The 12,702-nt window shown below is 40.1% G+C and overlaps 1 protein-coding gene across 1 annotated transcript; it reads right to left on the bottom strand.

Annotated features, from left to right (window-relative positions):
- Positions 1-2,010: 2,010 nt before the first annotated feature.
- Positions 2,011-5,639, bottom strand: LOC131250668 (polyphenol oxidase, chloroplastic-like). Its single transcript, XM_058250950.1, has 2 exons — positions 4,380-5,639; positions 2,011-2,565 (listed from the first exon to the last, which is right to left on the bottom strand). The coding sequence occupies exons 1-2, from the start codon at positions 5,637-5,639 to the stop codon at positions 2,011-2,013; spliced, it is 1,815 nt and encodes a 604-aa protein (XP_058106933.1).
- Positions 5,640-12,702: the final 7,063 nt, after the last annotated feature.

Genomic DNA, 12,702 nt, shown 5'->3' with positions numbered 1-12,702 from the left:
TAAACACTTTCAGATTTGACTAGTGTGGCCCATCCGATGGTCATATATATTAATCTATAAATTAGGACCCTTATATATTTTGGCCTTAGGGATTCTATTATCCTTAAAGATTTAATCTGATTCACCTAGATGCACACCAATCAGTCTTTGCGACAAGAAACTTCATATGAGATTTTAAACTTTCATTACATTTACATCATATCTACCCACAGATCAATGCAATGAATGTGTGGCTGATCCACACTATTCATTACATATATAGAGTCAAATTATATTAAATGTATAAGAAATACTAAAATAATGACAATAAACTTACTGGATCTCCAAAATTATCTCACTCTCTCCCTTTCTTAGTTGTCGTAGGGTGCCTTTTTATTAATATCTAAGTTGGAGTAGAATTTCTCTTACGACACACTCCTTAAAAGAAAGGCTCATTTGAGGGATTGAGAGATACGGGGAGGGATAGAGGTATATAGAATGGAGAATGATTAGGAATAGAGACAAGATATAGTAGAGATAAGATAGATATAAGATGTAGATATGATAAAGATAAGATAGAAATAAGATAGAGGATAAGATAGAGATAAGATAGATATAAAATAGAGATATGATAGAGATAAGATAGATATAAAATGGAGATATGGTAGAGATAAGATAGAGATAAAATAGGGGATAGAGATCTCAAATTCAAATTTTCAAGGGTGTTATAAAAACCCTTGGGGAAAAATCCATAGCACAAAGCAATAAATGATCATTAAGAAAAACAAAAATTGCAAGAGACGAGAGCTTACCCGATTCGAGCAACATCGAATCAAACGCTTACTATACCCTTGAAAACCCCTTGGACAAATTTGAAACCCTAGTTATGCCTCCCAATCCCGTTTATACCTATATATATAGTACTGGGAAGAATTCTAAACGAAATCAGAAACAAATTCCGCAGATCCTGTGCGAAACTGTTCGATGTCATCAAACACCCTTCGATGTCATCGACACTTAACCTTCGATGACATCGAAACTACTTCGATGACATCAAACTAATACCAAAACTGTTTAAAGACAACACATGGAATTTCAGATTCCTTCGATTGCACCGACCCAGCTTCAATGGCATCGAACTAAGACTTCGGTGTCATCGAACACTCCTCGATGTCATCGGAAATTACACCAATATGTCCAGCAACCAACTGAGAAAATTCAAAATTCTCGATGGTATCAAGCGATTGTTCGATGACATCGAACAACCCTCGATGACATCAAATGGACATCAATGAACCTTATTTATGTATAGATTTAAGACATACAAAAACTTCCTGGGCATGAAAATTTTGGATGAAGCTAATTTTTGTTTTGGTTTTTTCCCGTCCATTCAGGTCTTTGAGACCTAATCAATAGTTTGGATGGCATATAAAGATTACGGTGGGCCTAGAAGTTTTTAATGGTGGGCGTTCATTCACCATTGTTTTCTTGTGGTGTGGTCCACTTGACATTTGGGATCTGTTTCATTTTTGGCATTACAACCTCCAATGATCTGAAAAGACAGATGGACGGTGTGGATAAATAACATATCTCATGGTGGAGCCTACAGTGCGCTGTCCAGTAGCTACCTCATGTAAGCAGGCAATCTGCGCCCCATCGAAGTAGTGTTTGATAGCATTAGTACCTGTGTGTTAACAAAAATTACTTGCAAGCCATGTACGCAATTTCAAGTGACTGCGTATCATTAATCATGCTCTGTCAGAGCATCACTACTAGTATTCACAAGTGTCCAACACATGGCCCAATATATTAGGAGCGACATCTCACCCATTAATTTTTTTTAATGTACGGATAACACTAAACTCAGAACTTCAAATCATGATTGATAAGCCCAGGATAGCAAGAACATATCGTCAATGGGGAGTTGGTAACATAACACAACAACACTAGCAATGCCCAATCACAACAAGCAACCATTGACTGAGTTGAGTAGTAACTCTTTATTAAGGCTCAATACAAACGTCTCAGAAATCACACAGTCTTCTTCTCGACCTGCTCAATGTGAACTCCACCGACGACAACAGACCCCATTCGTGGCACCAACGACACAACGAGGTTCTCAGCGGCCTCAGCATTGAGCTTTGAGACCATGCTCGTTATCCCGAGCTTCAGGCCCAGCTTCTTCTCATTACCGTCCGACGTCTCCCCATGTTTGGCCCCATGAGCCACAGTTGTAAAGCTCCCAGCAAAGTCTCCAAGGTTGGTGCAATCCTCAGAAGGGGTGTTGATGAAGACATCGAACCGGGTGGAGCTTGTGTGTTCCACCTCGATTCCATCCACCATAACCACCTCCAGCGTGTTCTGTATTTCAGACTTACTACGAGATGAGTTGGGCCGTTTGACCAAGACACGGATGGGGTCATTCTCAAGGGCCTTAGGCAAGGCCCCGAATGCTTGCACACTGCTCGCGGACGTACAGGGGGACGGACTTTTGGGCGGTAGCATGTTCACGTCATTGCAATTCCATTCAGATTCCAACGACTCGTATGAGTATCCTAGCTGCCCAATATTAAGTGACTGTGATACCTGTTTGGTAGACAAGCGAACACACATCTTAGAGTTGAAGTGCTTCTAGAATTCAAAAGAGAGGTTTTCTACAATATATCCCCATAATATTTCAATTGGATTGGTTGAGACTTTAGCCTTCCAATGATCCAAACCGTTTATATAATAATTCTAACTTTGTATTATGGAAAGTCTACAAATAAAAGTTCCCCAATCCTTTTGATAATTTGGATCTCTAAATTTGAATACGAACGATCACCGTAACCTTTGTATCATCAAAGGGTTAAATACTCCATAGAGAATTCAGGTGGGCTTTTTATTAAAGGAGATGGTCTTTTATCTAAAATCCAGGTACGCCACATCAGAGGAAACAGTAGGGGATGGAAACACCCACTGTTTAAACTCTCATGAGGCCCACTATCATATTTATGTTCCATCTAACCCATTTATAAAAAGATGCTTACATGGATGAAGGGAAAGCATAAATATCAGCCATATCTGAAACTTTTGTGAGCCCTAATAAAGTTTCAATGGTGAGGTGTTCAATCCCTTGTTTCATGCAATGTAGCCTACTTGAATTTTGATTTAGTTTTTTGGCTCACTCAATACCATGAGTTTGTGAAATTGATGGATCATAGTGGATGTGACGAGGACATTACTGCGGGCCCCTTCAAACTTTCGGTTATACCAGTTCAAACGAAATTGGATTTGGTTCTGAGTAAACTATGTGGGCCCCACCATGAGTTAAGTGTCTTATCCACCCCGTCCATCCGTTTCAACAGATTCTTCTAGTAAACAATCATAAAATTGAAGGATGTCCAAAGCTCAAATGGACCCACACTATGGGAGACAGTGTGATTTGAACACCAACCATTGAAATCTTGAAGAGGCCACAAAGGTTTTGGATCAAGCTGATATTTGTGTTTTCCCTTCATTCATGTATTTGTGACATCGTGAACAGGTTGGATGACAAATAATCATCACTGTAAACTTGCCACCACAGAACTTTTGGATAAATATGATATGTATGTTTTCAAGCTTAAGAACGGTTTGGATGGGATATGATCATCACGGTGGGCCGTAGGAAATTTTCAAGGGCAAGAGTTCAATCCCCATTGCTTTATTTAGTGTGGTCTACTTACCCTTCGATATACCATCTTTTGGGGCTCATGCCCTGAAATAATCTTTTAAAATAGAAGACCTGTATGCATAAATTGGCTCCGCAGAGCCGTGGTCAGGACCGTCCGTCTCTTACTAGGTGGGTACTCGATCCGCCCCTCAAAATTATCATTTATACGGTCAAAGTCAGTCAAATCCAAACGCTCTACTTCTTCTATCATATACGTATTTTATACGAGGTTTATTTGCAAAAACTTTAAGAGATGGTAGATAAGTGATCATATGAAAAAACTCCTAGAAAAAATTTATTATATTAGTTTTACGGTGCATATGTGTCTATACTATAAGTATAGGTTCTTGACGGTAATTTTACTAATAATAATAATAATAATAATAATAAAATACGCAAGCTGTAAAATGCACATTTGGCCCCATATGTGTTGGCCGGTGATCAGAACCATCCATACTCAGTGCTTTGACTTGAATGTATCACAGTTCCAACCTCACCCCATAAGGGTAAGTTTCACATTCGATTCAAGGAAGCAAGGATCTGGATCCAAGCTTTCGGTGCGACCATTGGACTGTGGTCCATTCACAATGGCCCCCTGGATATGGAATCCCTCAATCGTCCCAAATGACGATTGCAGGTGTGAGAAGGAAATCTGGAAAGAGAAACGAGAAGATGAGAGGAACAGTTTGGTGGGGGCATTACTTACCGTCACTTTCACCAACTTCGCATTCTCGTCGTAGAAAACGAAGGAGCTGTTCAGCCAGTCATGATATTTGGCTTCGAAGTTCGATGCGTTATTTCTGGTCCTAAAAATTTCCCACAGGCGATCCACATTGGAGTGATGTGCGTAGAAGATAGGGTCCCGCGCTGCTCTGAGGAAGTTACCCATATCGAAATTGTTATTATTTTCATCATCGGTCGTACCCGTCCACTGGTGAACAACGTTATGCAAGTTCTCTAGGTAACCGGCATAAGCAAAATTAGACTGGTCCCCTGCTGTAATGGGGCATCCGATGAATTGCAATGGATCAGATGCGCCTGCGTCGAAGATCGTTTGGAAATAACATAGGTTCCTGTTAACTATTAGTTGGGGATCTAGCGTAATGAGGGGCCTAGTGTTGTCTGGTGAGTAAAACAGATCCACATTGTTTCCTGCAACTGCATTGACCTTGTTGCGTAAATCGTCATAGAGGGACGACGTGGAATCTGCATAGATACCTGGGAACCCCATCCCGGCAGTGCTATCATAGTTCCAGTAGGGAAGTGTAACGGGGTTACCGTCATCAAGCAGTTTCGTTAGGATCCTCTCGAAGAAGTAGATGTACCATCGGTGCCACGGCAAGAAGAACCAGCTGAAGTGTACTTGCAAAGGAATTGCCTCCTTATTATACTGGCTGTACGCCCCGTTGCAGAAGGCGCAGTGTATTTGCGCCTGCTGCCTGAAGCCCAGTGGGCTATTTGGGTCGGTCGTGTCCAGATCCCTCATCTTCTGAATAGCCGTCTCGAACCTCGTCAGCTCCTCAGGATAATCCGTTGCCATCTTATGGGCTGGCTTCCTTACGCCGGGATTCGATGGTGGATTGGGTATAATGTAATCAGTAATTTCATAGGGAGTCGGTAGAGGCAGACAGCATGCATAATCCGTCGTGTTGGTGGTGTTGAACAAGTCATGGGCAGGTTTGCAAGTGCGTAGGTCCGGGACGAGCACCGGATCCGCGGCTGCCTTTTTATCAAGACCGAGGCCCAGAGTAGTTCCGTACAGACCGCCACCTAATCCGATGAGCATGTTCCGTCTATCCAACTTGATCAGAGGTGATTCCTCGCCGCTTTTATCACCACTACTCCTAATGCAAGTAGTGGACCGGCGTGGAGCATTTCGGGAAGAGTAGGAAGTTTTGGGGTGGAGAGAGGGTGCAGAGGAGGCAGTGGCTTGCAAAGAAGACATCATCATCGAGGCCATGGACATGGCTCTAGATTAGGGTTATGGTTTAAAGGGGTGTGGGTGTAGTAGGAGTTGGGAGGGAGAGGAGCTATTTATAGAGATTTCTCAGCAACCCTTACAGACTTGGAAGGTCTCATGCGATTCTACCGTGTACGTCCGCAGCGGAAGTGGTTGAGTAGCGTACTGAGTGAACTTTGTTCGACCCACCGTGATGTATGTGTCTTATCTATGCCGTCCATACGTTTTATTAGCTTATTTTAAAGCAGGATCCCAAAATAGAAACATATATATATATCTCAGGTGGACCACACCATAGGAAAATTGGGAATTGAACACCTACCATTGGAAACTTCTTGGAGGTTACCGAAGATTTGGATCAAGCTGATATTTTTGTTTTCCCTTCATCCACCGTGTGTGACCTTATGAAGAGGTTGTAGGACCAATAAACATCATTGTCTGTCTTAGGAAGGTTTTAACCTGCGAACATCATTATATCCTCATTTTTCAAATTTGTGGTCCACCTGAGCTTTATATATGCTTTAATTTTAGATTCAATGCTTAAAATGAGCTGATAAAACGGATGGACAGCATAGATCAAGAACATATATAACGGTAGGCCCTACAGAGTTTACTAGCATAGCGAGTAGGCATTCCAAGCTTGTCCGTCGCATCTTTGCATGGATTTTTAATTTTTAATTTTTTGTTTTTATTATTTTTTTTTTCAACGATGGAAACGTTAACGTGCTTGTGAATGCGACCCTGACTGTAGGGCTTACTTCGATGTATGCGATGTTTATCCACGCCGTTCATATATTTTTCCGGCTTATTTTAAGGTGTAATCCAAATAATGAAGAAGATACAAATTTCAGTTGGACCACACCACTGGAAGCAGTGGTTACTGATCGCCCACTATTAAAAACTTGAATAAGGTATACCGTAACACTCTTATTACTTTTGACCATTCAGTCGCTTTTTTTTTTTTTTCCTTTCTTTTTTTTAGGGAAAGATGATTTTCATTACAGAGAAGATTTTACAAGAGAGCCTATTCGGGCAGAAGAAAACCAGAGCCAAGGCCTGGACTGCATCTCATATTTTAGACGGATCGGTTACTAGAAGACTCCGTAATGTAGCCTAAGCCTTTTTCTTAATGTAGCCTAAGTCTGATTTGTCCAGGAGAACCTGGCCCTTAATCAAACGAGGAAGGGAGGAAAGATCTTTAAAGAGCCTATTAGTTTGCGTTTTTCTGCCAATTTTGGCTAAGCTGTCTGCTGGACTATTTGCTTCTCTAAGGACATGTGCAATTCGAAAATTTCCCTAAGAGGAGAGCAACTTGATCCTAGTCGACCAGTAGGACCATTTCCAGTAGGAAATGGAATCATTCGTGAGAAAAGACGCCACCCAGCTGGAATCTGATTAGATTAGGACTCTGGATAGGCTGTGAGACAAATAGAACTTTAATCCATCAAGGGCTGCCTGCAACTTAGCCATATTGTTGGAAGTTTTCCTGTAGCCATAGGCGAAAGCGAAGATTGGGTTATCGAGATGATCTCGACAGATGCCCCCTCCACCAGCTAGAGCTAGATTAAAGAGCTGAACCGTCTACATTTAACTTAAAGACTCCTTCTCTTGGCTTGACCCACCTGACTATAGAGAAAGAGAGGGTTGGCAGAGAGGAACAGCGAGGGGGGTGTGAGCGGAGGCAGCAAAGGAGGAGGGACACCATTGGATATTGCTTGCAATCTAGGGGAAGAGAGTCTCCAACCACCATTTAACCTTAGAGAATACAACCCCAGCTGAGAACGCCATATTGTCGAATCTGGCTGCATTCCTTGCTCTCCAAACCTCCCACATAATGAAGGCTGGGGCGGAGGCCCACCTGTCTGCTGCGATGTGGAAGGGGTCTATGCCACCACCAATGAAGCTGGTTTCGGATGGAGGACTGATATAACAACGTAATTCCAAAGAAATCTGCAGTCCGCTGCCAAACACTGTCAGCGAGAGAGCCGAGAAGGAAGAGGTGGGAGAGGGATTCGACTTGAGGCCCAGCTATAGACGTGTTCCTGCAGCAATTACAAACAGAAGCCAATTGGATACCTTTCAATAGAGTGAGGTCATCAATGGGAAAGGCGTCATGCAGTAATCTCCACAGAAATAGGGAGATTTTTGGGGGAATTTTTGGGTTCCACACTCGCCTGGCCCATGGAAGGATCTACCTTCTGGTTCTACTAATGTTCCAAGTTGATTTGGCAGAGAAATGGCTAGCAAGTTCGAGCGGCCAGAGAAGGATATCGTCAGCGTCAGATGTGCAGAAACTCCCCCTTATGATAAAGTCTTTGAGCCAAACAGGAAGAGAAAGGGGGGCATCTTGCTTGATACCATCTTCGTCAAGGAAGTCCGAACTCTGAGATTTCTCATGGAATCAGAGATATGAATCAATGAAAGAGAATCCAGGGGGCCCAGCCCAGTCCAGTTTGAGATCCACATGTTGCAGTTGCCTCGACCAATCACCCATTGGGCGTGTCTGTCCAGAATGGGGAAAAATCCCACTAATCTTTTCCAGATTGGAGATGCACTCGATGCCAGACTACTGGAAATATCAACTGACGCGTTAAGCGTATATTTAGAACAGATGAATTGACCCCACAAGTTGTTGTTCTCCCCCTGCTTGACACCCCATGCCATCTTCATTTGAAGACCATGCATGACATCTTTCAGCTTCCTAATTCCAAGCCCGCCCTCAGCTTTTGCACTACAAGAAAAACGGGCAAAGGCTACGGCCAAAAACTATAGCAAAATACCTTTTGCTACGGATATGATCTGTAGCATGTCCATCACTATTGGTGGAGTAGCTAAAGGTATAGCTACGGATTATATCCGTAGCAATAGATACGAACAGCTACGGATTATATCTGTAGCAATAGCTTTAGCTACCCCACCAATAGCGACGGACGTGCTACGGATAATATCCGTAGCAAAAGGAATTTCATCCGTAGTAATAGATACCAATAACTCCCAATAATATCTATAGCAATAGATACCAATAGCTATGGACAAAAGCCGTAGCTATAGCTATGGATTATATTTGTAGCTATTTTTTTTAAAAATTCTAATAATACGACCTGTTTCTATTCACTACCAAAAAACTGGGCAAAGGCTACGGATTTAATCCGTAGCCATAGACCTATAGCTACGGTTTTAGTCCGTAGCACGACCGTAGTTGTAGGTGCCATAACAATAGGCCTAAAACCTATAGCTACGGATTAAATCCGTAGCCATAGATTACAATAGCTACAGATATAATCCGTAGCAATTATTTCTGTGGCCAAAAGTACCTACAGCTACGGATAGTATTTGTAGCTAAAAGTAGTGCTGGATCTGTAGCAATATACCGAATTTAATAACAGCTACGGTTATCAGATTAGCAGCTACGGTCAATATCCGTAGCTATTGCCTACAGTTTTAAAAAATTATAATCAGTCATTCACCACCTGCATAATCATTCATTCATTCATTCAAATAATGAATCAATTACAATCATTCATTCATTCATTCAAATAATGAATCAATTACAATCATTCATTCATTCAATTACAATTACAATTACAATTTACAATAATGCTGAAAATACAAATCTTAGTGAGTCTGTGTCCACTCACAAATGGCCAGGTGCATCCTTCATCCACCATAGATAGAAAATGGATGCGAGGATCAGTAGTCCACCTGCACATCCGACAGCTATACCGATAACTTCTCCTATGCGTGTTCTGTAATTATTCAAAGGCGAACCACCACTAGATGATTCTGCAACATAAAAACAAAGAATCAATCAATTGAAGAAGGATGAAAACTAAATGTAAGGAAAACATAGAATTCCCCCGATGTAAACTGAATTAATGCTCCAAACAGCGTTCCCACAAAATTTGTTTACAGTCAAGCGGTCCAAAGTGGATCAGGGTCACTACCGATCCGGTTTTAAATGGATCATGGTCCAATTAGCATGTGGGCCCCGATATTGGAAATAGTTGGATGTGTTAGACAACTTCAGCTAATATTTTTTAAATAGGTGGGTTCATGTTTCCCAATTTTTCTCCCAATTTGCAATTGACAAGCCATTCCACCTCACAAATATTTGGTAGAGAGTGCATCATATCCGGTACCAACACAAATTTCAGCAAGCAACTTGAGTCATTGACATAGCTGAAATTTTCACGCAAAACACATCAAAATTTATCAAAGAAAAAAAGACCTTTATTGATACACAATTTTCCCCTAAACGTATCAGTAAACTTAAGTAACTGACCTAGAGAAGACTTAGAGCTGTTGACCCAACTTCCAAAGCCATATCTTCATCCCTTGGGATTACTTGACCATTGAAATTAGAATTTTCTATATTTGTATTGAGAAAGGAGGCACAACAAAATCAATCATTTAAAGCAGTTTATGTTCAAAATCCATGTTGTACATCCAAATACCTGTTTTGGGCATGTTGAACAGGAACTGTCAGCATAAAATCTTTTGATTTGGGCAGAGAGACCTCACTAAACCACTCATGGTTCAGAGCATTTTTTGTTGTTATTCGTTGCATTGAAAAGTTAAAAAAATAAATAAATGAACAAAAAAAAAAAGAAGCATTAATCCTCAAGTACATATGCAAATGAACAAGACCCCATGCTTACAACAACAAAAATCTGTAGATAAACAAAGGACAGTTATGAGCAAGGAAAGATGACCCACAACGTGTCAAAAGATGAGATAATACAACTGTCAGCCAAAGATTTACTGATAAAGGCTAAACAAATGTTACCTTCAAAGCCAGCTCTTGGACAAACATCTGAGCGAGTTCTTGCGCCGAACTTTCTGGGATTACTCAAACACAACCATCATTATTGTCAATTCAATTCAATACTTGTAGGAATGATCACCTACAACCAGTTGCATGTGAACTTCAGATGAAACCCCGTTCACGTCATGTGTATGATACATCGGGTTATGCATAAGATGAAGGCCACCTGGCATAGAAATCAGAAAAATCCACTGATCAGGCAGGACAGACATGCACGTTGAATCAGACAGTTAACAGTTCCAATAAAAAACGCTCATTGTTTTCATATAGGGTGGCTTCCTGATGAGCGGGCTGACCTATTTTTTGTAGCAAGTGATTGTCATAGTGAATCCCACCTTATGCATCACTTAGATGTCCTACACATGACACTTTGGTGTATGAGCAAGCTTGCATGTGAACTTCACATGCAACTGGTTGTTTGTGATGATTCCTCATAAAGTGATATATATTGAACATCTATTTACTTCAATTGCTATTTTTTCTATTGTATTTAATTTGTTAGGAGTCTTAGACTATTTCCAATATAAATACCTTTGTAAGAAAATAGTTTTCCAGAACTGTAAAAAATTCTAGCAATCTGATCACAATTCCCAGCATTCGAATTCAAATTCCAGCATCTGTAAACTTTTTTCCAGTTACTGTCAGTCAGTGTCTGATTTATCTGGACATAAATAGCCATTTGGTCAATAACAGGATTTTAATAAGCAGGGTATAACAATTTCAGGTTTCAATTTGTTATGATGACTCCAAGCCACTCGCTGAAACTGCCTCGAAAATTCCTCATAAAATCCAAATAGACTTAAATAAGAGTTCAACCTCCTAGCACTTCATCGCATCCCAGGATATGTAGCTTTCTTGTTGTGAGTTTCAGCTTCTTTTCCACTCTGTTCTGGGATTCCATCTCCAGTTGTAGCTGCCTTTCTAGCTCTATGAGCTGCATCTCCTCCAAAAGGAGATAAGGAAATGAGAAGAAGGATACTCAATTCAAAATCAAAGCTGACTTAGATTCCCAACATGTAATTTTAACTAAGAAATCCATCAAATTACAATACCCGTGAATTTTTTACATGGGAAAAAACAGAGGAGAGTATACAAAAAATAGAAATTTAAAAAAAAAACCCACAAAATTCTACAGATATTATATAATTATAATATAACAGAAATGACAGTAGTCTTTCCAAAAAAGAAAAAAAAGAAAAGATAGTAGAAAAAGGAAATGAAGAAACATAGCTTAACATGTGGGTCCACTGTACATTTCTTTTTGTCAATGAAAAAACATAGCTTAACCATTCGGTTTGTGCTTTGGGTGTATTTAGCAGTGAACTGTCTTTTATTTATACATTCAGACAAGAGAAAAAAGGTTAGTAATCCGGCAGAGTTGATGGATGGAAGGCAGGCACTTAAAAATTGCTAAAAAAAAATTACATACCTGGAATGCAAGTAATTAAGTTAAATTGTCCAAACCTGGAATGCACATGGATGGCAGGGCTCACACACGTGTGGAATTAGCAAATCTCTTTCCAATTTTGGCAAACTTGGTTTCAAAGACCTGCTTTTCCATAACATCAAGGTTGTCCATTAGTTTCAACCAAAAAAGGAATGGTAAATCAAACTTGCATAGAAGTATGAACTCGGATTGACAATCTTAGAGATTCCAAAAGAAAAAGAAAAGTGCAGATGAAACAACATTTTTTTCATCTTGCTGAAATAAAAGAATTAGTTCTTATGCCATTAGTCAAAGTAACAACATTTTTTAAAAAGAAAAAGATGTAAAAGAAACCTCTTTCAAAGCTACACCTGGAATTACAACAAAATGAAACAAAAACAGATGTTTTTTATGATTTGTTAGGGCTAAAAAAAAAAAAAAAGGTTCTCATGCCATTAGCCAAAGTAACAACAGTTTTTTTTAAAAAAAATATATTTAAAAGCTACACCTGGAATTACAACAAAATGAAACGAAAACACACTGGCCATCCTAATCATTCATTGAATCTAAACAAACATCACACCATTAATCAGACAGGATTCCTCAGTGTAGTCTTTGGCCCGTGGCCCATCTAGTGTGCCTACCCAACTCTTGAAAAGTTCCAATCACCACCACAGCAAAATGGACAGTGGAGATTTCTTTTGAGACCTAAACCAAACCATGTTCTAGATATTGGCACTCTCATTTTTCTATACTTTAATCTACAACACTCCTTTATGTCCACAAAAACATACAAGCAATAATGCATGATTTTCAGA

This window comes from Magnolia sinica, chromosome 7 (genome assembly GCF_029962835.1).
Source record: "Magnolia sinica isolate HGM2019 chromosome 7, MsV1, whole genome shotgun sequence".
In the NCBI taxonomy this organism is placed as follows: domain Eukaryota; kingdom Viridiplantae; phylum Streptophyta; class Magnoliopsida; order Magnoliales; family Magnoliaceae; genus Magnolia; species Magnolia sinica.
This window is presented reverse-complemented; position numbering and strand designations above follow the sequence as displayed.

Bases quoted from the DNA above. Each gene is read 5' to 3' on its own strand.
- LOC131250668 (XM_058250950.1), bottom strand. From the start codon at position 5,639: ATGTCCATGGCCTCGATGATGATGTCTTCTTTGCAAGCCACTGCCTCC. The intron at 2,566-4,379 runs GTAAGTAATGCC...TCTACCAAACAG, and splicing joins CGAAGTTGGTGAAAGTGACG to GTATCACAGTCACTTAATAT.